The sequence below is a fragment of the Salvelinus alpinus genome, chromosome 3, assembly GCF_045679555.1.
Source record: "Salvelinus alpinus chromosome 3, SLU_Salpinus.1, whole genome shotgun sequence".
NCBI classification, from domain to species: Eukaryota; Metazoa; Chordata; class Actinopteri; order Salmoniformes; family Salmonidae; genus Salvelinus; species Salvelinus alpinus.
The window spans coordinates 614,283-638,652 of NC_092088.1; the positions used below are offsets into that span (position 1 = coordinate 614,283).

General features: G+C 45.4%; 1 protein-coding gene across 1 annotated transcript in view; it reads right to left on the reverse strand.

The window, feature by feature from the left end:
- Positions 1-23,387, reverse strand: part of LOC139569668 (uncharacterized) — a 51,428-nt gene extending 28,041 nt beyond the window's left edge. The window contains exons 1-3 of the mRNA XM_071391077.1: positions 23,318-23,387; positions 17,113-17,190; positions 7,786-7,871 (exon numbers count right to left, since the gene is read on the reverse strand). Coding sequence (XP_071247178.1) covers positions 7,786-7,871; positions 17,113-17,190; positions 23,318-23,387 — 234 coding nt within the window. The remainder of the gene's footprint in view (positions 1-7,785; positions 7,872-17,112; positions 17,191-23,317) is intronic.
- Positions 23,388-24,370: the final 983 nt, after the last annotated feature.

A 24,370-nucleotide genomic window follows, 5' to 3' on the forward strand; every position in this document is an offset into this window, starting at 1 on the left:
TCCCTTATCATTCTAGCACAGCAACAACATGGCTTCAGTCATTTCGGGTTCAAAACCATTTTTTTCCTCCAAAATGTACATGTATAAAACATTCCTGGCTGCATTATTCAGAGAACGGGAAAGAGAACACTCCCGCGTACAAATCATAACAGAGTGAATGATTTGTCGTTGTTGTGAAGAAGTGGATTTACACCCTGTCTAATCTGCCATAAGGCCCTATATTAAAATATATTTCCTTTAGAAGCATTGTACTGCACATGACTAAATAGGGCTCCCGAGTGGCGCAGTGGTTTAAGGCACTGGATCTCAGTGAAAGAGGCGTCACTACAGTCCCCGGTTCGAATCCAGGCTGTATCACATCCGGCCGCGATTGAGAGTTCCATAGGGCGGCGCACAATTGGCCCAGCGTCGTCCAATTTTTGGCCGGGGTAGGCTGTCATTGTAAATAAAAATAAATAACATGATTAATTTGCTCCATTGTTAGCAGTTAGCGACAGTTTAGTCATTTGTTAGCAGTTAGCGACAGTTGATAGTCATTTGTTAGCAGTTAGCGACAGTTGATAGTCATTTGTTAGCAGTTAGCGACAGTTGATAGTCATTTGTTAGCAGTTAGCGACAGTTGATAGTCATTTGTTAGCAGTTAGCGACAGTTGATAGTCATTTGTTAGCAGTTAGCGACAGTTGATAGTCATTTCTTAGCAGTTAGCGACAGTTTACATTGCTTTGTTAGCAGTAAGCTAGTGAAACGTTGTCATTGTAACACAAACGAGCTAGAAACGGTTTCATTCTGTTAATGCTTTGCTTTGTTCCTCACGTTGTGTCGGAGCTCCGTGTTGCTGTCTTGCCCGCGTCATTTAGGTTGAGCAGCAGGAGCGTGTTTGCCTTTGCGCAACGCTATACGTTACCGGGTTGCCGCCATTCGCCGGTTCCATTCACGTAACAATTCATGATTAATGTTATTTAACGTGTGCTAATTTCAAGTGTACATGGAAGTGGCCATGTCTGTTTAAGACAGAATATTTGCAATGTGGTAATTGTGAGGAAGCCCGTTACATTTGAATAAGTCATCAGACCAGAGAACCTTGTTACCCATAGTCAGAATCCTTGAGGTGCCTTTTGGCAAACTCCAAGCGGGCTGTCATGTGCCTTTTACTGAGGAGTGGCTTCCATCTGGCCACTCTACCATAAAGGTCTGACTGGTGGAGTGCTGCAGAGATGGTTGTTCTTCTGGAACTCTGGAGCTCTGTCAGAGTGACCATCGGGTCCATGGTCACCTCCCTGACCAAGGCCCTTCTTCCTCGATTGCTCAGTTTGGCAGGGCAGCCAGCTCTAGGAAGAGTCTTGGTGGTTCCAAACTTCTTCCATTTAAAAATGATGGAGGCCACTGTGTTCTTGGGGACCTTCAATGCAGCAGAAATGTTTTGGTACCCTTCCCCAGATCTGTGCCTCGACACAATCCTGTTTTGGAGCTCTACGGATAATTCCTTCAACCTCATGGCTTGGTTTTTGCTCTGACATGCACTGTCAACTCCGGGACATTATATAGACAGGTGTGTGACTTTCCAAATCATGTCTAATCAATTGAATTTACGCCAGGTGGACTCCAATCAAGTTATAGAAACATCTCAAGGATGATCAATGGAAACAGGATGCACCTGAGCTCAATTTCGAGTCTCATTGCAAAGGGTCTGAATACTTAAGGTATCTGTTTTTAATACATTTGCAAACATTTCAAAAAAAAAATACAGTTTTTGATATACCATTATGGGGTGTAGTGTGTAGTTTGATGATGATTATATATATATTTTTTCACCCATTTTAGAATAAGGATATAAAGTAACAAAATGTGGAAAAAGTGAAGGGGTCTGAATACTTTCCGAATGCACTCTCTGTGCACACCGCCCACAAAATGAGGTGGAAACTCCTGTCAAATGTCTGACCATAGAGACATATTTCCCTAAGATTACACAGACCCACAAAGAATTTGAAAACAAATCCAATCTTGATAAATAAATACCACATTGTGCCATCACAGCAGCAATATTTGTGACCTGTTGCCACATGAAAATGGAAACCAGTGAAGAACAAACAACATTGTAAATACAACCCATATTTATGTTTGTTTATTTTACTTTCAAACTTCAACTACTTGCACATTGTATAACTTTTTAAATGTCTCTGTTCCTTTTGAACCATTTGTTAAAGTATGTTTAATGTTAAATTCTAATTGTTTATTTCACTTTTGTTTATTATCTATTTCACTTACTTTGGCAATGTAGACATATTTTTCCCATGCTAATAAAGCCTGTTAAACAGAATTGAATTGGAATTGAGAGAGCTCCACACCACAAGAGTCCCCTCCACTCCTCTCCAGTCTGCCTGTCTGAACCAGATCCTAAGGAAGGGAACTAGAGAAGTGCATCCTCTCTCTCTCACGCTCCATCCCTCTCTCCGTCTCCCTCTCTCTCCCCCTCCGTCTCCCTCTCTCCCTCCCTTTCTCCCTCTCTCCATCTCCCTCTTTCAGCTGGAAAAGGTTGGGGCCTTACACAATCTGAACTCTTCACTGGCGTCTCAACTTTCTCGCTCCACTGAAAATATTACAAGTGTTGCTTTCATTCAATGCCAGAGTAGTGAAGAGACTGGGAGACTCACAGAGTAGTGGAAGAGACTGGGAGACTCACAGAGTACTGGGAGAGACTGGGAGACTCACAGAGTAGTGAAGAGACTGGGAGACTCACAGAGTAGTGGGAGAGACTGGGAGACTCACAGAGCAGTGGGAGAGACTGGGAGACTCACAGAGTAGTGGGAGAGACTGGGAGACTCACAGAGTAATGGGAGAGACTGGGAGACTTACAGAGTAGTGAAGAGACTAGGAGACTCACAGAGTAGTGGGAGAGACTGGGAGACTCACAGAGCAGTGGGAGAGACTGGGAGACTCACAGAGTAATGGGAGAGACTGGGAGACTCACAGAGTAGTGGAAGAGACTGGGAGACTCACAGAGTAGTGGAAGAGACTGGGAGACTCACAGAGTAGTGGGAGAGACTGGGAGACTCACAGAGTAGTGGGAGAGACTGGGAGACTCACAGAGTAGTGGGAGAGACTGGGAGACTCACAGAGTAATGGGAGAGACTGGGAGACTCACAGAGTAGTGGGAGAGACTGGGAGACTCACAGAGCAGTGGGAGAGACTGGGAGACTCACAGAGTAGTGGGAGAGACTGGGAGACTCACAGAGTAGTGGGAGAGACTGGGAGACTCACAGAGTAGTGGAAGAGACTGGGAGACTCACAGAGTAGTGGAAGAGACTGGGAGACTCACAGAGTAGTGGAAGAGACTGGGAGACTCACAGAGTAGTGGGAGAGACTGGGAGACTCACAGAGTAGTGGGAGAGACTGGGAGACTCACAGAATAGTGGAAGAGACTGGGAGACTCAGAGTAAAAAGAAACAATAGCAAAAGCCCTGATAGAATAACAGAGAGGGAGAGACACCACGATCATGGGGTAGATAGATGGAACACAGAGTCCAAATGGCACTTTACTCTATTTATAGTGCACTGTATCACCATAGGGAACCGGTCAAAAGTAGTGCACTATATAGGGAATAGGGTGCTATTTGGGAGGTAGACAGAGAGAGAGACATCCTCCGTGGTCCTCTGATGTCAGCGCCAAGGTGAGAATGGCTCCTCGTTGATTTCCCACAGTCCTCTCTGGGGAGGGCAGAGCGGGTTCAAATGAGAACTAGTTTCTGGAAGACGCTCCGTCTGTCTCTGTCATGACTGGACACAAAATAACTAAAAGAGAAAGGTCATATGACGTGGGAGAGTGTGTGTGTCACAGCGTGGGCTTTGAACGGCGGGGCGATGGTCGACTACAGCTGTTCCTACACTGACTACAGCTGTTCCTACACTGACTACAGCTGTTCCTACACTGACTACAGCTGTTCCTACTGACTACAGCTGTTCCTACACTGACTACAGCTGTTCCTACACTGACTACAGCTGTTCCTACACTAACTACAGCTGTTCCTACACTGCCTACAGCTGTTCCTACACTGCCTACAGCTGTTCCTACACTGCCTACAGCTGGTCCTACACTGCCTACAGCTGTTCCTACACTGACTACAGCTGTTCCTACACTGACTACAGCTGTTCCTACACTGACTACAGCTGTTCCTACACTGACTACAGCTGTTCCTACACTGACTACAGCTGTTCCTACACTGACTACAGCTGTTCCTACACTGACTACAGCTGTTCCTACACTGACTACAGCTGTTCCTACTGACTACAGCTGTTCCTACACTGACTACAGCTGTTCCTACACTGACTACAGCTGTTCCTACACTAACTACAGCTGTTCCTACACTGCCTACAGCTGTTCCTACACTGCCTACAGCTGTTCCTACACTGCCTACAGCTGTTCCTACACTGACTACAGCTGTTCCTACTGACTACAGCTGTTCCTACACTGACTACAGCTGTTCCTACACTGACTACAGCTGTTCCTACACTGACTACAGCTGTTCCTACACTGACTACAGCTGTTCCTACACTGACTACAGCTGTTCCTACACTGACTACAGCTGTTCCTACACTGACTACAGCTGTTCCTACACTGACTACAGCTGTTCCTACACTGACTACAGCTGTTCCTACACTGACTACAGCTGTTCCTACTGACTACAGCTGTTCCTACACTGACTACAGCTGTTCCTACACTGACTACAGCTGTTCCTACACTGCCTACAGCTGTTCCTACACTGCCTACAGCTGTTCCTACACTGCCTACAGCTGTTCCTACACTGCCTACAGCTGTTCCTACACTGCCTACAGCTGTTCCTACACTGACTACAGCTGTTCCTACACTGACTACAGCTGTTCCTACACTGACTACAGCTGTTCCTACACTGACTACAGCTGTTCCTACACTGACTACAGATGTTCCTACACTGACTACAGCTGTTCCTACCCTGACTACAGCTGTTCCTACCCTGACTAGCCTTCACAGCTACAGCTGTTCCTACACTGACTAGCCTTCATAGCTACAGCTGTTCCTACACTGACTAGCCTTCATAGCTACAGCTGTTCCTACACTGACTAGCCTTCATAGCTACAGCTGTTCCTACACTGACTAGCCTTCATAGCTACAGCTGTTCCTACACTGACTAGCCTTCACAGCTACAGCTGTTCCTACACTGACTAGCCTTCACAGCTACAGCTGTTCCTACACTGACTAGCCTTCACAGCTACAGCTGTTCCAACACTGACTAGCCTTCACAGCTACAGCTGTTCCTACACTGACTAGCCTTCACAGCTACAGCTGTTCCTACCCTGACTAGCCTTCACAGCTACAGCTGTTCCTACACTGACTAGCCTTCACAGCTACAGCTTACCCCCAAACTGAATGTGAATCAAATCAATGAAGGCACATGACTTCTGACTAGGAAACGACCTGCATGGGAATCTCCGACAGACCAGACAACAAATTGTTGAGTATGTGTTGGTGTGAGAGAAAATGTGTTGAAAGGAATGGTGGTCTCTATATAAATATTCAGAGGCCTACACGTTCTTAGAAGGTACATCCCGTTCTTAGAAGGTACAGCACGTTCTTAGAAGGTACAGCACGTTCTTAGAAGGTACAACACGTTCTTAGAAGGTACTGCACGTTCTTAGAAGGTACAACACGTTCTTAGAAGGTACTATTTCTCTCAGTGTTGGATATGTGTCAGTGGTCCAGTCAGTGGCCTATACATCAGTGTGGCTCAGTTGGTAAGAGCCAGGCACTGACAACAACGGGGTCATTGGTTCCGTTCCCAATGGGCCCACATATTCTTACATATGCACACCTATACATCACCCTGCACTGACTGTACATCACCCTGCACTGACTGTGTTAGCCTATACATCACCCTGCAATTACTGTACATCACCCTGCACTGACTGTACATCACCCTGCAATTACTGTACATCACCCTGCACTGACTGTGCATCACCCTGCCCTGACTGTACATCACCCTGCACTGACTGTGCTAGCCTATACATCACCCTGCACTGACTGTGTTAGCCTATACATCACCCTGCACTGACTGTGTTAGCCTATACATCACCCTGCACTCACTGTGCTAGCCTATACATCACCCTGCAATTATTGTACATCACCCTGCACTGACTGTGTTAGCCTATACATCACCATGCATTGACTGTGTTAGCCTACACATCACCCTGCATTTACTGTACATCACCCTGCACTGACTGTGCTAGCCTATACATCACCCTGCAATTACTGTACATCACCCTGCACTGACTGTGTTAGCCTATACATCACCCTGCATTGACTGTGTTAGCCTATACATCACCCTGCACTCACTGTACTAGCCTATACATCAACCTGCACTCACTGTACATCACCCTGCACTGACTGTACTAGCCTATACATCACCCTGCACTAGCCTGTACATCACCCTGCACTGACTGTACTAGCCCGTACATCACCCTGCACTGACTGTACTAGCCTGTACATCACCCTGCACTGACTGTACTAGCCTATACATCACCCTGCACTAGCCTGTACATCACCCTGCACTGACTGTACTAGCCCGTACATCACCCTGCACTGACTGTACTAGCCTGTACATCACCCTGCACTGACTGTACTAGCCTATACATCAGCACTCTGAGATGCTTTATGAATACGGCCTGAATGCTCCCAGGGTTTAATGTAGCCAAGCTCTTTTCAGCCCGGTCTCAGTCTCAGTGAATGTCCTAGTCTGTTCCCAGATCAGTTTCTGCTGTCTTGCCAACCCCTATGGTCATTGGGTTCAATAAGACTAGTCTGGTCCTAGAACAGATTCTGCTGTCTTGCCAACCCCTATGGTCATTGGGTTCAATAAGACTAGTCTGGTCCCAGAACAGATTCTGCTGTCTTGCCAACCCCTATGGTCATTGGTTTCAATAAGACTAGTCTGGTCCCAGAACAGATTCTGCTATCTTGCCAATCCCTATGGTCATTGGTTTCAATAAGACTAGTCTGGTCCCAGAACAGATTCTGCTGTCTTGCCAACCCCTATGGTCATTGGGTTCAATAAGACTAGTCTGGTCCCAGGTCTGTTTCTGCTGTCTTGCCAACCCCTATGGTCATTGGGTTCAATAAGACTAGTCTGGTCCCAGAACAGATTCTATTGTCTTGCCAATCCCTATGGTCATTGGGTTCAATAAGACTAGTCTGGTCCCAGATCAGTTTCTATTGTCTTGCCAACCCCTATGGTCATTGTCGTGACAAGATCGCACAAACCAGATGTCGGTCTCTCCCCGGACCCCAGATCCAGTGGTGTGTGACCCCTGTAAACTCCGGAACCCTTCACCCCATAACTCCTTGAACCCACAACCTCAGACACTCTGTCCCAATCTTGTCCCCATCCCTGGGAGTAGAGGGTCGGGGGCCTGGAAATAACCCTGGCAGGTCCAGGGGCCACACTACATAAACAAAGCCAGCATATACAGGCTGCATCCCAAAATGGCACCCTAGTCCCTATAAAGTGCCCTACTTTGACCAGGGTCCATAGAAAACAAGGGTGCCATTTGGGACACATCCAGTGGGACCCGGGCGCACAATTTGGCAGCGCATCCAGGGGCCAATCTAAGTAAACATCTTCCAGCACATACAGTGGGAAGTGGGAGCAGTATTTGGCACCGAAGCCCTATAATAAACAGACAGACAGCCCCGTGCTGGTGATGTTGCCAAGCGACTGGAAGGAAGAGGAAGTAGTGGAGTATAAACAGCCACTCACCACGGTTACGGCCGGGGTCGGGTTAGCTGAGGCATCCTCCAGTCGGCTCACACACACCACATAACGCTCAGGAAACACACGCAGCTCTGGGGAGAAAACACACACATACATTATATATACACACATACACACACACCGCATAACGCTCAGGAAACACGCAGCTCTGGGGAGAAAACACACACATACATTATATATACACACATACACACACACCGCATAACGCTCAGGAAACACGCAGCTCTGGGGAGAAAACACACACACATGATATATACACAAACACACACATTATGATAGTGAATATACTAAATGGAAGTCTTGGTCAGATATCCAGCTGAATCAGAGTGAGGTTAGCAAGGCCAGATATCCAGCTGAATCAGGGTGAGGTTAGCAAGGCCAGATATCCAGCTGAATCAGGGTGAGGTTAGCAAGGCCAGATATCCAGCTGAATCAGGGTGAGGTTAGCAAGGCCAGATATCCAGCTGAATCAGGGTGAGGTTAGCAAGGCCAGATATCCAGCTGAATCAGGGTGAGGTTAGCAAGGCCAGATATTCAGCTGAATCAGGGTTAGGTTAGCAAGGCCAGATATCCAGCTGAATCGGGTGAGGTTAGCAAGGCCAGATATCCAGCTGAATCAGGGTGAGGTTAGCAAGGCCAGATATCCAGCTGAATCAGGGTGAGGTTAGCAAGGCCAGATATCCAGCTGAATCAGGGTGAGGTTTGCAAGGCCAGATATCCAGCTGAATCGGGGTGAGGTTTGCAAGGCCAGATATCCAGCTGAATCGGGGTGAGGTTAGCAAGGCCAGATATCCAGCTGAATCAGGGTGAGGTTAGCAAGGCCAGATATTCAGCTGAATCAGGGTTAGGTTAGCAAGGCCAGATATCCAGCTGAATCAGGGTGAGGTTAGCAAGGCCAGATATCCAGCTGAATCAGGGTGAGGTTAGCAAGGCCAGATATCCAGCTGAATCAGGGTGAGGTTAGCAAGGCCAGATATCCAGCTGAATCAGGGTGAGGTTTGCAAGGCCAGATATCCAGCTGAATCAGAGTGAGGTTAGCAAGGCCAGATATCCAGCTGAATCGGGGTGAGGTTAGCAAGGCCAGATATCCAGCTGAATCAGGGTGAGGTTAGCAAGGCCAGATATCCAGCTGAATAAGAGTGAGTTAAGGGTGAGGTTAGCAAGGACAGATATTTAAAAAACCCTCAAACCACAGAAAGTTTACAGATGTTTCCTGTGTGTGTGTGTGTGTGTGTGTGTGTGTGTGTGTGTGTGTGTGTGTGTGTGTGTGTGTGTGTGTGTGTGTGTGTGTGTGTGTGTGTGTGTGTGTGTGTGTGTGTGGCTCAGAACCACGTGAACAACAGCATATAATATGGAGCAACTTAGTCTAAAATTACAAATCACACTGTGTCCAAAATGGCACCCTAATCCCTATATAGTGCACTACTGTAGACCAGGGCCCTATTCCCTATATAGTACACTACTGTAGACCAGGACCCTATATAGTACACTACTGTAGACCAGGGCCCTATTCCCTATATAGTACACTACTGTAGACCAGGACCCTATATAGTACACTACTGTAGACCAGGACCCTATTCCCTATATAGTACACTACTGTAGACCAGGGCCCTATATATTGTCCAGTCTACCTAGACTTTCATTAGAATAACCACACTGCTTAACAGACCAATATACACAGTAGAGTCAGATGAATATTGTCCAGTCTACCTAGACTTTCATTAGAATAACCACACTGCTTAACAGACCAATATACACAGTAGAGATGAATATTGTCCAGTCTACCTAGACTTTCATTAGAATAACCACACTGCTTAACAGACCAATATACACAGTAGAGTCAGATGAATATTGTCCAGTCTACCTAGACTTTCATTAGAATAACCACACTGCTTAACAGACCAATATACACGGTAGAGATGAATATTTTCCAGTCTACCTAGACTTTCATTAGAATAACCACACTGCTTAACAGACCAATATACACAGTAGAGTCAGATGAATATTGTCCAGTCTATCTAGACTTTCATTAGAATAACCACACTGCTTAACAGACCACTACACAGCCATCATGTTGTCTATGTCTGATATAAAACAGTGCATTCAGGAAGGTATTCAGACCACTTCCTGTTTTCCACATTTTGTTACAGCCTTATTCTAAAAATGGATTCAATTATTCCCCCCCCCCCCCCCCTAATCAATCGACACACAATACCCAATAATGACAGAGTGAAAACAGGTTTAGACATTTTTGCAAATGTATAAAAAAAAAAAATTAAACTTGAGGCTGTAATCGCTGCCAAAGGTGATTCAACAAAGTACTGAGTGAAGGGTCTGAATACTTCTGTAAATGTGATATTTCTCTTTATAATGTGATAAAAAACCTGTATTTGCTTTGTCATTATTGGGTAGTGTGTGTAGATTGATGAGGGAACTAAAAACTTTTGTCCATTTTAGAATAAGGCTGTAACGTAACAAAATGTGGAAAAGGGGTATAAATACTTTCAAACGCACTGAAGGCCTTCCCATTGGATTGCCATTCTGTTGTTTTTCAAATGAAGGACTGGGACTTCAATAGTGTGAGTTGTTGAGTGAATCTGGCAACTCAGCCTTTGACATGTCAGTTCTCAGTCCTCAGAGGGCAGATATGAACTTTACTGACAGGTCTGGGGTCAGTCCTCAGGGGCAGATATGAACTTTACTGACAGGTCTGGGGTCATTCCTCAGAGGGCAGATATGAACTTTACTGACAGGTCTGGGGTCAGTCCTCAGGGGGCAGATATGAACTTTACTGACAGGTCTGGGGGCAGTCCTCAGGGGGCAGATATGAACTTTACTGACAGGTCTGGAGTCAGTCCTCAGGGGGCAGATATGAACTTTACTGACAGGTCTGGAGTCAGTCCTCAGGGGGCAGATATGAACTTCACTGACAGGTCTGGGGGCAGTCCTCAGGGGGCAGATATGAACTTTACTGACAGGTCTGGGGTCAGTCCTCAGGGGGCAGATATGAACTTTACTGACAGGTCTGGGAGCAGTCCTCAGGGGAATTCCATTTGGGAGGAAGAGGACCATGAAAGTGTTCCAAGAGGAAGAATTCCATTTGGGAGGAAGAGGACCATGAAAGTGTTCCAAGAGGAAGAATTCCATTTGGGAGGAAGAGGACCATGAAAGTGTTCCAAGAGGAAGAATTCCATTTGAGAGGAAGAGGTCCATTAAAGTGTTCCAAGAGGAAGGGGACATGTAGGTGCCATGAATAAGGTCAGGGGCAGGAGATGGGCCATGGAGATGTAACATTATCGGTCTCACAGCCCTCCTATAGAAGGAAAGGGCCTCCCAGCTCTTTACGGTCTCAGTAAAGAGGCCCTTCAGGGACAACCTTAACACCAGACTAAGGAGGCCCTCCAGGGACAAACTTAACGACAGATTAAGGAGACCCTCCTGGGACACACTTAACAGCAGGATGTTCTCAAGCACACCAATGGCCATAGCAGGTAGGGTCAGGATGTTAAAACAAGTGAAGGAGAGACCTTTTAAAAAAGGTAGATTGTGTACACATACATTGTGTATGGTCCCGTGTGGCTCAGTTGGTAGAGCATGGCGCTTGCAACGCCAGGGTTGTGGGTTCATTCCCCACGGGGGGACCAGGATGAATATGTATGAACTTTCCAATTTGTAAGTCGCTCTGGATAAGAGCGTCAGCTAAATGACTTAAATGTAAATGTACACTCACTGCTTTGCAAGAGCACATACAGCACCTGTCAAAGGTTTGGACACACCTACTCATTCAAGGGATTTTGTATTATTTTTTACATTGTAAAATAATAGTGAAGACATCAAAACTATGAAATAACACATATGGAATCATGTAGTAACCAAAAAAGTGATAAACAAAACTAAATATATTTTAGATTTTAGTTTCTTCAAAGTAGCCACCCTTTGCCTTGAAGACAGCTTTGCACACTCTTGGCATTCTCTCAACCAGCTTCATGAGGTAGTCACCTGGAATGCATTTCAATTTGTATATTATTTGAGTTATTTAAACGTTTATTTAACTAGGCAAGTCAGTTTGGAACAAATTATTATTTACAATGAAGGCCAAGCCATAACCCGGACGAAGCTGGGCCAATTGTGCCCCGCCTTATGGGACTCCCAAACACGGCCGGTTGTGAAACAGCCTGGAATCAAACCAGGTCTGTAGTGATGCTTCTAGCACTGAGATGCAGTGCCTTAGACCGCTGCGCCACTCGGGAGCCCCCCAATTAATAGGTGTGCCTTGTTAATAGTACATTAGTGGAATTTCTTTCCTTCTTAATGTGTTTGACACAATAACAACGTAGGGGTGATATACAGAAGATAGCCCTATTTGGTAAAAGACCAAGTCCATATTATGGCAAGAACAGCTCAAATAAGCAAAGAGAAATGACAGTCCATCATTACTTTAAGACATGAAGGTCAGTCAATCCAGAACATTTCAAGAACTTCTAAAGTTTCTTCAAGTGTAGTCGCAAAAACAATCAAGGGCTATGATGAAACTGGCTCTCATGAGGACCGCCACAGGAAAGGAAGACCCAGAGTTACCTCTGCTGCAGAGGATAAGTTCATTAGAGTTAACTGCTCCTCAGATTGCAGCCTAAATAAATGCTTCACAGAGTTCAAGTAACATACACATCAACATCAACTGTTCAGAGGAGACCCAGTGAATCAGGCCTTCATGGTCGAATAGGTGCAAAGAAACCACTACTAAAGGACACCAATAAGAAGAAGAGACTTGCTTGGGCCAAGAAACACGAGGAATGGACATTAGACCGGTGGAAATCTGTCCTTTGTTCTGGAGTCCAAATTTTAGATTTTTGGTTCCAACTCAGCCGTGTCTTTGTGAGACACAGAGTAGGTGAACGGATGATCTCTGCATGTGTGGTTCACACCGTGAGGCATGGAGGAGGAGGTGTGGGGGTGCTTTGCTGGTGACACTGTGATTTATTTAGAATTCAAGACACACTTAACCAGCATGGCTACCACAGCATTCTGCAGTGATACGCCACCCCATCTGGTTTGGGCTTAGTGGGACTATCATTTGTTTTTCAACAGGACAATGACCCAACACACCTCCAGGCTGTGTAAGGGCTATTTGACCAAGAAGGAGAGTGATGGAGTGCTGTATCAGATGACCTGGCCTCAACAATCACCCAACCTCAACCCAATTGAGAAGGTTTGGGATGAGTTGGATCGCAGAGTGAAGGAAAAGCAACCAACAAGTGCTCAGCATATGTGGGAACTCCTTCAAGACCGTTGAATAATAATTCTTCATGAAGCTGGTTGAGAGAATTCCAAGAGTGTGCAAAGCTGTCATCAAGGCAAAGGGTGGCTACTTTGAAGAATCTAAAATATATTTTGATTTGTGTATCACTTTTTTGGTTACGACGTGATTCCATATGTGTTATTTCATAGTTTTGATGTCTTCACTACTATTCTACAATGTAGAAAACTGTAAAAATAAAGAAAAACCCTTGAATGAGGAGGTGTGTCCAAAACTGTTGACTGGTAGTGTATATAAAGATGATTTATGAGTTCAAGGGTCTTTACAAGCATCCTTTCTCCTGAACTCTTTTCAATATAGACGTGGTATACGTTCAAATCAGCACTGAAGCAATGCAAATGACGGGTCTGCTTGAACTGAACTAGAGTCCTGTCCAGGGGGTGTACTATGGGCCGTTCTGGCTCAGACAAGGCTTACATGAACTGCAGTGGTTGAGATGGTAACAGAAGTGAGATGGACACAACAGAAGAGGCGACCCTCTCGAACTTGATTTAATATACCTTCCAGAGTTAGGGTCAAAACCATTTTCTATTCAAAAAGTAAACCAAATTCCATTTCAATTCCAAATTGTCCTCATTGAAAAACATTGAAGAGAATAGGAATTTCAGTACGCTTCCTGAATTGAAATGAAATTTGACCCCAACCCCGATACCTACCAGTACCCCCATACTGCTTACTAAGGGGACCATCCTGGGTATAACATACGTGAATACCTACCATACTGCTGCTTGACAATACACTGCAGATATAAACTAGGTGATTACCAACCTCCATACTGCTGCTTGACAATACACCGCATATATAAACTAAGTGATTTACCAACCTCCATACTGCTGCTTGAAAATACACTGCAGATATAAACTAGGTGATTTACCAACCTCCATACTGCTGCTTGAAAATACACTGCAGATATAAACTAGGTGATTACCAACCTCCATACTGCTGCTTGACAATACACCGCAGATATAAACTAGGTGATTTACCAACCTCCATACTGCTGCTTGACAATACACCGCAGATATAAACTAAGTGATTTACCAACCTCCATACTGCTGCTTGACAATACACCGCAGATATAAACTAAGTGATTTACCAACCTCCATACTGCTGCTTGACAATACACCGCAGATATAAACTAGGTGATTACCAACCTCCATACTGCTGCTTGACAATACACTGCAGGCCCTCCCCCGCCCCCCTTTCGGAAAAGCTGACCACGACTCCATTTTGTTGATTCCAGCCTACAAACAAAAACTCAAACAACAAGCTCCCGCGCTCAGGTCTGTTCAACGCTGGTCCGACCAATCTGAATCCACGCTTCAAGACTGCTTCGATCACGCAGATTGGAATATGTTCCGCATCGCGTCCAACAACAATATTGACGAATATGCTGATTCGGTGGGCGAGTTCATTAGGAAGTGCATTGACGATGTCGTACCCACAGCAACGATAAAAACATTCCCAAACCAGAAACCGTGGATTGACGGCAGCATTCGCGTGAAACTGAAAGCGCGAACCACTGCTTTTAACCAGGGCAAGGTGACCGGAAGCATGACCGAATACAAACAGTGTAGCTATTCTCTCCGCAAGGCAATCAAACAGGCCAAGTCTCAGTACAGAGACAAAATCGAGTCGAAATTCAACAGCTCAGACACAAGAGGTATGTGGCAGGGTCTACAGTCAATCACGGATTACAAAAAGAAAACCAGCCCCGTCGAGGACCAGGATGTCTTGCTCCCAGACAGGCTAAACAACTTTTTTGCCCGCTTTGAGGACAATACAGTGCCACTGACACGGCCCCCTACCAAAACCTGCGGGCTCTCCTTCACTGCAGCCGAGGTGAGTAAAACATTTAAACGTGTTAACCCTCGCAAGGCTGCAGGCCCAGACGGCATTCCCAGCCGCGTCCTCAGAGCATGCGCAGACCAGCTGGCTGGTGTGTTTACGGACATATTCAATCAATCCTTATCCCAGTCTGCTGTTCCCACATGCTTCAAGAGGGCCACCATTGTTCCTGTTCCCAAGAAAGCTAAGGTAACTGAGCTAAACGACTACCGCCCCGTAGCACTCACTTCCGTCATCATGAAGTGCTTTGAGAGACTAGTCAAGGACCATATCACCTCCACCCTACCGGACACCCTAGACCCACTCCAATTTGCTTACCGACCCAATAGGTCCACAGACGACGCAATCGCAACCACACTGCACACTGCCCTAACCCATCTGGACAAGAGGAATACCCATGTGAGAATGCTGTTCATCGATTACAGCTCAGCATTTAACACCATAGTACCCTCCAAACTCGTCATCAAGCTCGAGACCCTGGGTCTCGACCCCGCCCTGTGCAACTGGGTCCTGGACTTCCTGACGGGCCGCCCCCAGGTGGTGAGGGTAGGTAACAACATCTCCACCCCGCTGATCCTCAACACTGGGGCCCCACAAGGGTGCGTTCTGAGCCCTCTCCTGTACTCCCTGTTCACCCACGACTGCGTGGCCATGCACGCCTCCAACTCAATCATCAAGTTTGCGGATGACACTACAGTGGTAGGCTTGATCACCAACAACGACGAGACGGCCTACAGGGAGGAGGTGAGGGCCCTCGGAGTGTGGTGTCAGGAAAATAACCTCATACTCAACGTCAACAAAACAAAGGAGATGATTGTGGACTTCAGGAAACAGCAGAGGGAGCACCCCCCTATCCACATCGACGGGTCAGTAGTGGAGAAGGTGGAAAGTTTTAAGTTCCTCGGTGTACACATCACGGACAAACTGAACTGGTCCACCCACACAGACAGCGTTGTGAAGAAGGCGCAGCAGCGCCTCTTCAACCTCAGGAGGCTGAAGAAATTCGGCTTGTCACCAAAAGCACTCACAAACTTCTACAGATGCACAATCGAGAGCATCCTGTCGGGCTGTATCACCGCCTGGTACGGCAACTGCTCCGCCCACAACCGTAAGGCTCTCCAGAGGGTAGTGAGGTCTGCAGAACGCATCACCAGGGGCAAACTACCTGCCCTCCAGGACACCTACACCACCCGATGTCACAGGAAGGCCATAAAGATCATCAAGGACAACAACCACCCAAGCCACTGCCTGTTCACCCCGCTATCATCCAGAAGGCGAGGTCAGTACAGGTGCATCAAAGCAGGGACCGAGAGACTGAAAAACAGCTTCTATCTCAAGGCCATCAGACTGTTAAACAGCCACCACTAACATTTAGCGGCCGCTGCCAACATACTGACTCAACTCCAGCCACTTTAAAAATGGGAATTGATGGAAATTATGTAAAAATGTACCACTAGCCACTTTAAGCAATGCCACTTAATACAATGTTTACATACCCTACATTACCCATCTCATATGTATATATACTGTACTCTATATCATCTACTGCATCTTGCCATCTTTATGCAATACATGTACCACTAGCCACTTTAAACTATGCCACTTTATGTTTACATACCCTACAGTACTCATCTCATATGTATATACCGTACTCTATACCATCTACTGCATCTGCCATGCCGTTCTGTACCACCACTCATCCATATATCTTTATGTACATATTCTTTATCCCTTACACTTGTGTGTGTGTGTAAGGTAGTAGTGTGGAATTGTTAGGTTAGATTACTGTTGGTTATTACTGCATTGTCGGAACTAGAAGCACAAGCATTTCGCTACACTCGCATTAACATCTGCTAACCATGTGTATGTGACTAATAAAATTTGATTTGATTTGATTTGATTTGAGATATAAACTAAGTGATTTACCAACCTCCATACTGCTGCTTGACAATACACCGCAGATATAAACTAAGTGATTTACCAACCTCCATACTGCTGCTTGACAATACACCGCAGATATAAACTAAGTGATTTACCAACCTCAATACTGCTGCTTGACAATACACCGCAGATATAAACTAAGTGATTTACCAACCTCCATACTGCTGCTTGACAATACACCGCAGATATAAACTAGGTGATTTACCAACCTCCATACTGCTGCTTGACAATACACCGCAGGTTGAAATGTCTCTTCACAAAGTAGGCCACCAGGCTAACTCTTCTCCCTGTGAAAGAAAACAAGCAGGTATAAGATAAAATAAAATAAAATAAAAACATGTTTTAAGTGAGAATAGTCGTTGGTCTAGAGCTGAAAAAGAAAGGAACCTCACATGAACACCACACTGCCTATTCCACCCATGCTATACCAAGGTTTTACAGCATACAGCTTTGACCTACTACAGAAGCTATGTTGGTATTGTACATCAGACTACGTGTAGGCAGATTGCTTAGGATTCAAACCTTTTCAAAACAGCCTAATTCATGCTCATAGAGGAGGTGCTTCCACAATAACGTGATTTGTACCGCTTGCAAGGTAAAGTATTGGATTCTTCAAACAACACGGTAAGACATTATCCCGTTACGCTACTTTTTCATGCTTTACATATGTGTTTAAATGAAAGCAAGCGTTGCTTGTACGCTTGATTGAGCTGTTTTGTCTTGTAGTAATGTTGTGTATGCCTGTATTTCCTTAAACCTTTATTTTAGCAAAACATAAAACATAAAACAAAAAAACAAACATAATACCATCCTTTATTGGTCAGTAGGTGCCCAACATAACAGATGGTGGCGTGTTGAACACAGTAGCTCAGATAGAGAAATCAGGAATGCAGACAGGCTCTAACTGTTAGCTTACCTGTGTAATATTGACATAAGGTTAGCTTACCTGTGTAATATTGACATAAGGTTAGCTTACCTGTGTAATATTGACATAAGGTTAGCTTACCTGTGTAATATTGACATAAGGTTAGCTTACCTGTGTAATATTGACATAAGGTTAGCTTACCTGTGTAATATTGACATAAGGTTAGCTTACCTGTGTAATATTGACATAAGGTTAGCTTACCTGTGTAATATTCACATAAGGTTAGCTTACCTGTGTAATATTCACATAAGGTTAGCTTACCTGTGTAATATTCACATATGCTCAGAGCCACTTGTGTTTCAAACAGAGTCCTGTTTAATCAATTTCTGTGCTGATCAATGGACAATACGTTACACCTACGTCACAGTATTTTTTGCTTAGTTATGTTTGTACTTGTCAAAAACTATAAACGAAAGAATGGCGAAAAAAAATCTCCTCCGGGAGGCGAACCCGCAATTTTCTGATCCACAAGCGGTAACTGTAACCATTACACCAGCCACACTCAACTGGCGGACCATGGTCCAGGTCTGGACCCAGAGAATGGTGAATCCGGACTGGACAACATTGCATTTTTTTCTTAAATATAAAAGTCAATACATAATTTTTTACACAGCTTTAAAAAAAAAAAATTCAACCGGGTACAGTAGCCTCTAACTCAGCAACCTCTCTTTTTCTCACAAAGCAACGTCCACCTCTACTATTGCCCTGTCTAGTCCAATCGTGTGGTTATATGTAAATACAAGAGGCCGCGTCTTGCCCAATCACATTAATCCAAAATATCTTCCGCGGAACCTTGGGACAAGCAGGCAGAAAGAAACAGAAAGATTTGACCGCTGTTTAACTGTTAATATCACAGTTAGAAGGAGTGTAGTTATCAGCATCTTTGCTAATATGGCTTGTTCAACTAAAAACTAAAAAAAAATTACTCTGAAAACTGTATATTCAAAGACGAGTAGACGGAACAGTGTTGATTCAACTAGCACAAAACCAACGTGCCTGATATGCAGTGAGTCCGTAGCTCTCGGTGAAAAGTGCCCATGTTAAGCTCCATTATGACACCAGTAAATTGGATCAGACGTATCCCCTGAACCCGGAGGTGAGAACACACAAGGTCCAAACAATAGGAGTGGTCCAACAAAGTCCTTGTCAATTCCCCGACAGCCCAACAACGTGCAATGGAGTGCTCACTGAGGAAAGCTTGGGTTTTGGGAATACACCCCAAAAATATATTTTTTAGAAGCTGAGAAGGTAAAATACTATATGTGTGAAGTGGCTGACACCTTGCTTGAAGGTAAACAAAAATATGAGCTGAAGTTAAAATATCAAACAGATTCCAGTCTGATTCACAGCAACGAGAACTGAAATATTAGCTGAAGGTTTAACTTCACAACTTGATGAGGTCATTCAGAATGCACCATGCATTTCATTCGCTGTGGATGAATCAAAAGCTACCAAATGGTAACGCCCAGCTTCTGGTGTTTGTCAGATTTTTATAACGAAAACAAAAGAAGGAATTCTATGAGGAGCTGTTGGCCTTAACACATCTAGGGAGAGGATATCAATGAGACAAAAAGAGGGCAAGATCTGAAGTCCATCACCACAGATGGAACTCCAGCCATGATGGGAAGATGGAGGGAACTGGTTGCACGTTTTGAAAGAGGACCACCCCGGGACCTGACATCTTACCACTGCATCATCCACCAATCTGTCCTGTGTGCCAGTCTGGGAAACGAGTATTCCGAGGTCATGACAACGATGATGAAACGGATGAACTTTTTGAGATCGACATCATCCCTTCAACACCGCTACGAGAAGTTCTGACAAGACGCCAGTTGATGACTTACTACTACACAACAATGTCAGATGGCTCAACAAAGACTGGGTTTTGGAACACTTTTGGACCATTCAGGAGGAAAGCAAAGCTTTCTCTTCAGAGCAAAAAAAGAGTGACAAGGCACCTCAGTTTTCAGAGTTGTTGGAATATGAGAAGTTGGAAACCGTTGCATTTTTTGGCAGACGTTACATCACACCTTAAAATCAACTGAATGTTAAGCTGCAGGGACGAGACAACATGTGATTTGATAACAGCAGTCCCGGGTTTTCCAGAAGAAAATTGAGCTTTTCAAGAATGATCTCCAGGGAGAACTTCTCCACATCCACGAACTTTTAAAGCAAAAGCAGGGAGACAAAGATGTTCCCATCCGTGTTGATTTCATCCAGAATCTGATGGATCAACTTCAAGGCTCACTTTGATGACTTCACGGTTGGAAGAGAACTGCTGCTGCTCATCCAGAACCACTTCATGGGTCACGGAATGTGACAAAGTGGTCAGAAAGAAAGCGAAACAGATCTTCAGACGGGTAGATGTTACATCACAGCAGACGGAGTTGATTGGAGCTGCAAGGCAACGTGCCTTTTGAAGGAGCAGGCTGGTGACTGTGACCATGTCACTTCCTGGGGAAAGATGGTACCTGCAGCTGACGTCCCTGTTCTCAGGAAACTGGGCACTATACATCCTGTTCTCAAGAAACTGGGCACTAGACATCCTGTTCTCAGGAAACTGGGCACTAGACATCCTGTTCTCAGGAAACTGGGCACTAGACATCCTGTTCTCAAGAAACTGGGCACTAGACATCCTGTTCTCAAGAAACTGGGCACTAGACATCCTGTTCTCAGGAAACTGGGCACTAGACATCCTGTTCTCAGGAAACTGGGCACTAGACATCCTGTTCTCAGGAAACTGGGCACTAGACATCCTGTTCTCAGGAAACTGGGCACTAGACATCCTGTTCTCAAGAAACTGGGCACTAGACATCCTGTTCTCAGGAAACTGGGCACTAGATATCCTGTTCTCAGGAAACTATGGGGACTATACATCCTGTTCTCAGGAAACTTGGCACTAGACATCCTGTTCTCAGGAAACTGGGCACTATACATCCTGTTCTCAGGAAACTGGGCACTAGACATCCTGTTCTCAGGAAACTGGGCACTAGACATCCTGTTCTCAGGAAACTGGGAACTATACATCCTGTTCTCAGGAAACTGGGCACTAGACATCCTGTTCTCAGGAAACTGGGCACTATACATCCTGTTCTCAAGAAACTGGGAACTATACATCCTGTTCTCAGGAAACTGGGCACTAGACATCCTGTTCTCAGGAAACTGGGCACTATACATCCTGTTCTCAGGAAACTGGGCACTATACATCCTGTTCTCAGGAAACTGGGCACTATACATCCTGTTCTCAGGAAACTGGGCACTAGACATCCTGTTCTCAGGAAACTGGGCACTATACATCCTGTTCTCAGGAAACTGGGCACTATACATCCTGAACATGTTTGGTTCCACATATAGATGAATCAGTCTTCTCCGCAATGAACTTTATTAAAAACAAAACAGCGCCACCAGGCTCAACAATGAACACCTGCACCAGGCTCAACAATGAACACCTGCACCAGGCTCAACAATGAACACCTGCACCAGGCTCAACAATGAACACCTGCACCAGGCTCAACAATGAACACCTGCACCAGGCTCAACAATGAACACCTGCACCAGGCTCAACAATGAACACCTGCACCAGGCTCAACAATGAACACCTGCACCAGGCTCAACAATGAACACCTGCACCAGGCTCAACAATGAACACCTGCACCAGGCTCAACAATGAACACCTGCACCAGGCTCAACAATGAACACCTGCACCAGGCTCAACAATGAACACCTGCACCAGGCTCAACAATGAACACCTGCACCAGGCTCAACAATGAACACCTGCACCAGGCTCAACAATGAACACCTGCACCAGTCTCTCAGAGTTGCTCTCAAACCATAAGAGGCCAAAGTATTTGTAGGAGACAGAAAGTGTAATTTCTCTCATTACTGCAGGGCAATCCCCAGAGTGACATATCCATGAATATTGCATGGCCCAGAGTGACTCATCCATGAATATTGCAGGGCCCAGAGTGACTCATCCATCAATATTGCAGGGCCCAGAGTGACTCATCCATCAATATTGCAGGGCCCAGAGTGACTCATCCATGAATATTGCAAGGCCCAGAGTGACTCAACCATGAATATTGCAGGGCCCAGAGTGACTTATCCATGAATATTGCAGGGCCCAGAGTGACTTATCCATGAATATTGCAGGGCCCAGAGTGACTTATCCATGAATATTGCAGGGCCCAGAGTGACTTATCCATGAATATCGCAGGGCCCAGAGTGACTTATCCATGAATATTGCAGGGCCCAGAGTGACTTATCCATGAATATTGCAGGGCCCAGAGTGACTTATCCATGAATATCGCAGGGCCCAGAGTGACATCCTGTGAATATTGCAGGGCCCAGAGGGACATCCTGTGAATATTGCACTGCCCAGAGGGACATCCTGTGAATATTGCACTGCCCAGAGGGACATCCTGTGAATATTGCACTGCCCAGAGGGACATCCTGTGAATATTGCAGGGCCCAGAGGGACATCCTGTGAATATTGCACTGCCCAGAGGGACATCCTGTGAATATTGCACTGCCCAGAGGGACATCCTGTGAATATTGCACTGCCCAGAGGGACATCCTGTGAATATTGCACTGCCCAGAGGGACATCCTGTGAGTATTGCACTACCCAGAGGGACATCCTGTGAATATTGCACTGCCCAGAGGGACATCCTGTGCCTTCAGATTATTATTTTGGTTCAACTCTCCTTCGTTCTCCAGAAACCGTATTTCATTTAAAAAACATGTTTGTCGATTCACAGAGAATTATGCAACCACTTTGGTTCTTCAGCTATGTTGATGTTGCACATGTTTACATTCGAAAGAAGTTGTAATTAATTCAAAATCTTAGTCTCATTTAATGTATTTAATGTACACGTAGCACATTTCCTAAGTCGTAGATGACTATGCTAGTTACTACGCTGTACCACAGGGCTGATAAAGGACGATATCCTTCCGTACCTTAAAATGTTACGTTTCGTATGGTATGTGTTCATTTGTGATGACTATCATCCAATTCGCATGATATGGTACGAATTACAATTCGTACAATATGCTATGAATTTGAAATATGTATATGTTACAAATTTCAATTTGTTGTGGCTAACGTTTGCTAGGTGGCTAAAATTAGCTAGGCTAGGGGCAGGGTTAAGGGTTAAGAGTTATGCTTAAGGTTAGGGGAAGGATTAGCTAACACGCTAAGTTGTTGAAAAGAAGCAAGTACTAAGTAAGTAGCAAAGTTGGCAATTATCTAAAAATGCTAAAGTTGTCCATGATGAGATTCGAACTCTCGACCTTTGGGTTGCTAAGGTCCTCCCATCCGCGATTCACTCCCTCATTGTTCGTTATACAGCAAAATACATGAACAAGCTCAAAAAACACCCAAATACATGATCTCAGTATAGTAATGTAGGTCTTTAGATGGTAGTACACACAGATCTACATAACCCGCAATGTTATAAATCGATATTGTGCGCCCCAAGATGTTTTCGTCTACCAGCTGTGTTGTGGTACTCTATAGGGACAAGCTCGGCCTGTACAGCGCCGTGGGGGAAACAGCGCGACATAGCGAACATATATCCGGAATGGATATACAGTGGGGAGAACAAGTAAATGGATATATAACGTTGAGGATAAATTTTGAAATGTCATGTGTTGTCCCGTAAAGCTCAGAGACAGGATTGTAATCGAGGCACAGATCTGGGGAAGTGCAACAACAACAACAAAATGTCTGCTGCATTGAAGGTCCCCAAAGACACAGTGGCCTCCATCATTATTCGATGGAAGAAGTTTGAACCTCCAAGACTCTTCCTGGAGCTGGCCGCCCTGCCAACTGAGCAATCGGGGGAGAAGGGCCTTGGTCAGGGAGGTGACCATGAACCCGATGGTCACTCTGACAGAGGTCCAGAGTTCCTCTGTGGAGATGGGAGAACCTTCCAGAAGGGTAACCATCACTGCAGCATCCTAATCAGGCCTTCATAGTAGAATGGCCAGACGGAAGCCACTCCTCAGTAAAAAGGTACATGACAGGCTGCTTGGAGTTTGCCAAAAGGCACCTAAAAGACTCTCAGACCATGAGAAAAGATATTATCTGGTCTGATGAAACCAAGATTGAACTCTTTGGCCTGAATGCCAAGCGTCACGTCTGGAGGTAACCTGCACCGCTCATCACCTGGCCAATTCCATCCCTATGTTGAAGCATGGTGGTGGCAGCATCATGCTGTGGGGGTGTTTTTCAGCAGCAGGGACTGGGAGACTAGTTAGGATCGATGAAAAATATGAACAGAGAAAAGTACAGAGATCCTTGATGAAAACCTGCTCCAGAGTGCTCAGGACCTCAGACTGGGGTGAAGGTTCACCTTCCAACAGGACCATTACCCTAAGCACACAGCCAAGACAGCGCAGGAGTGGCTTCGGGATAAGTCTCTGAATGTCCTTGAGTGGCCCAGCCAGAGCCCGGACTTGAACCCGATCGAACATCTCTGGAGAGACCTGAAAATAGCTTTGCAGCAACGCTTCCCATTCAACTTGACATAGCTTGAGAGGATCT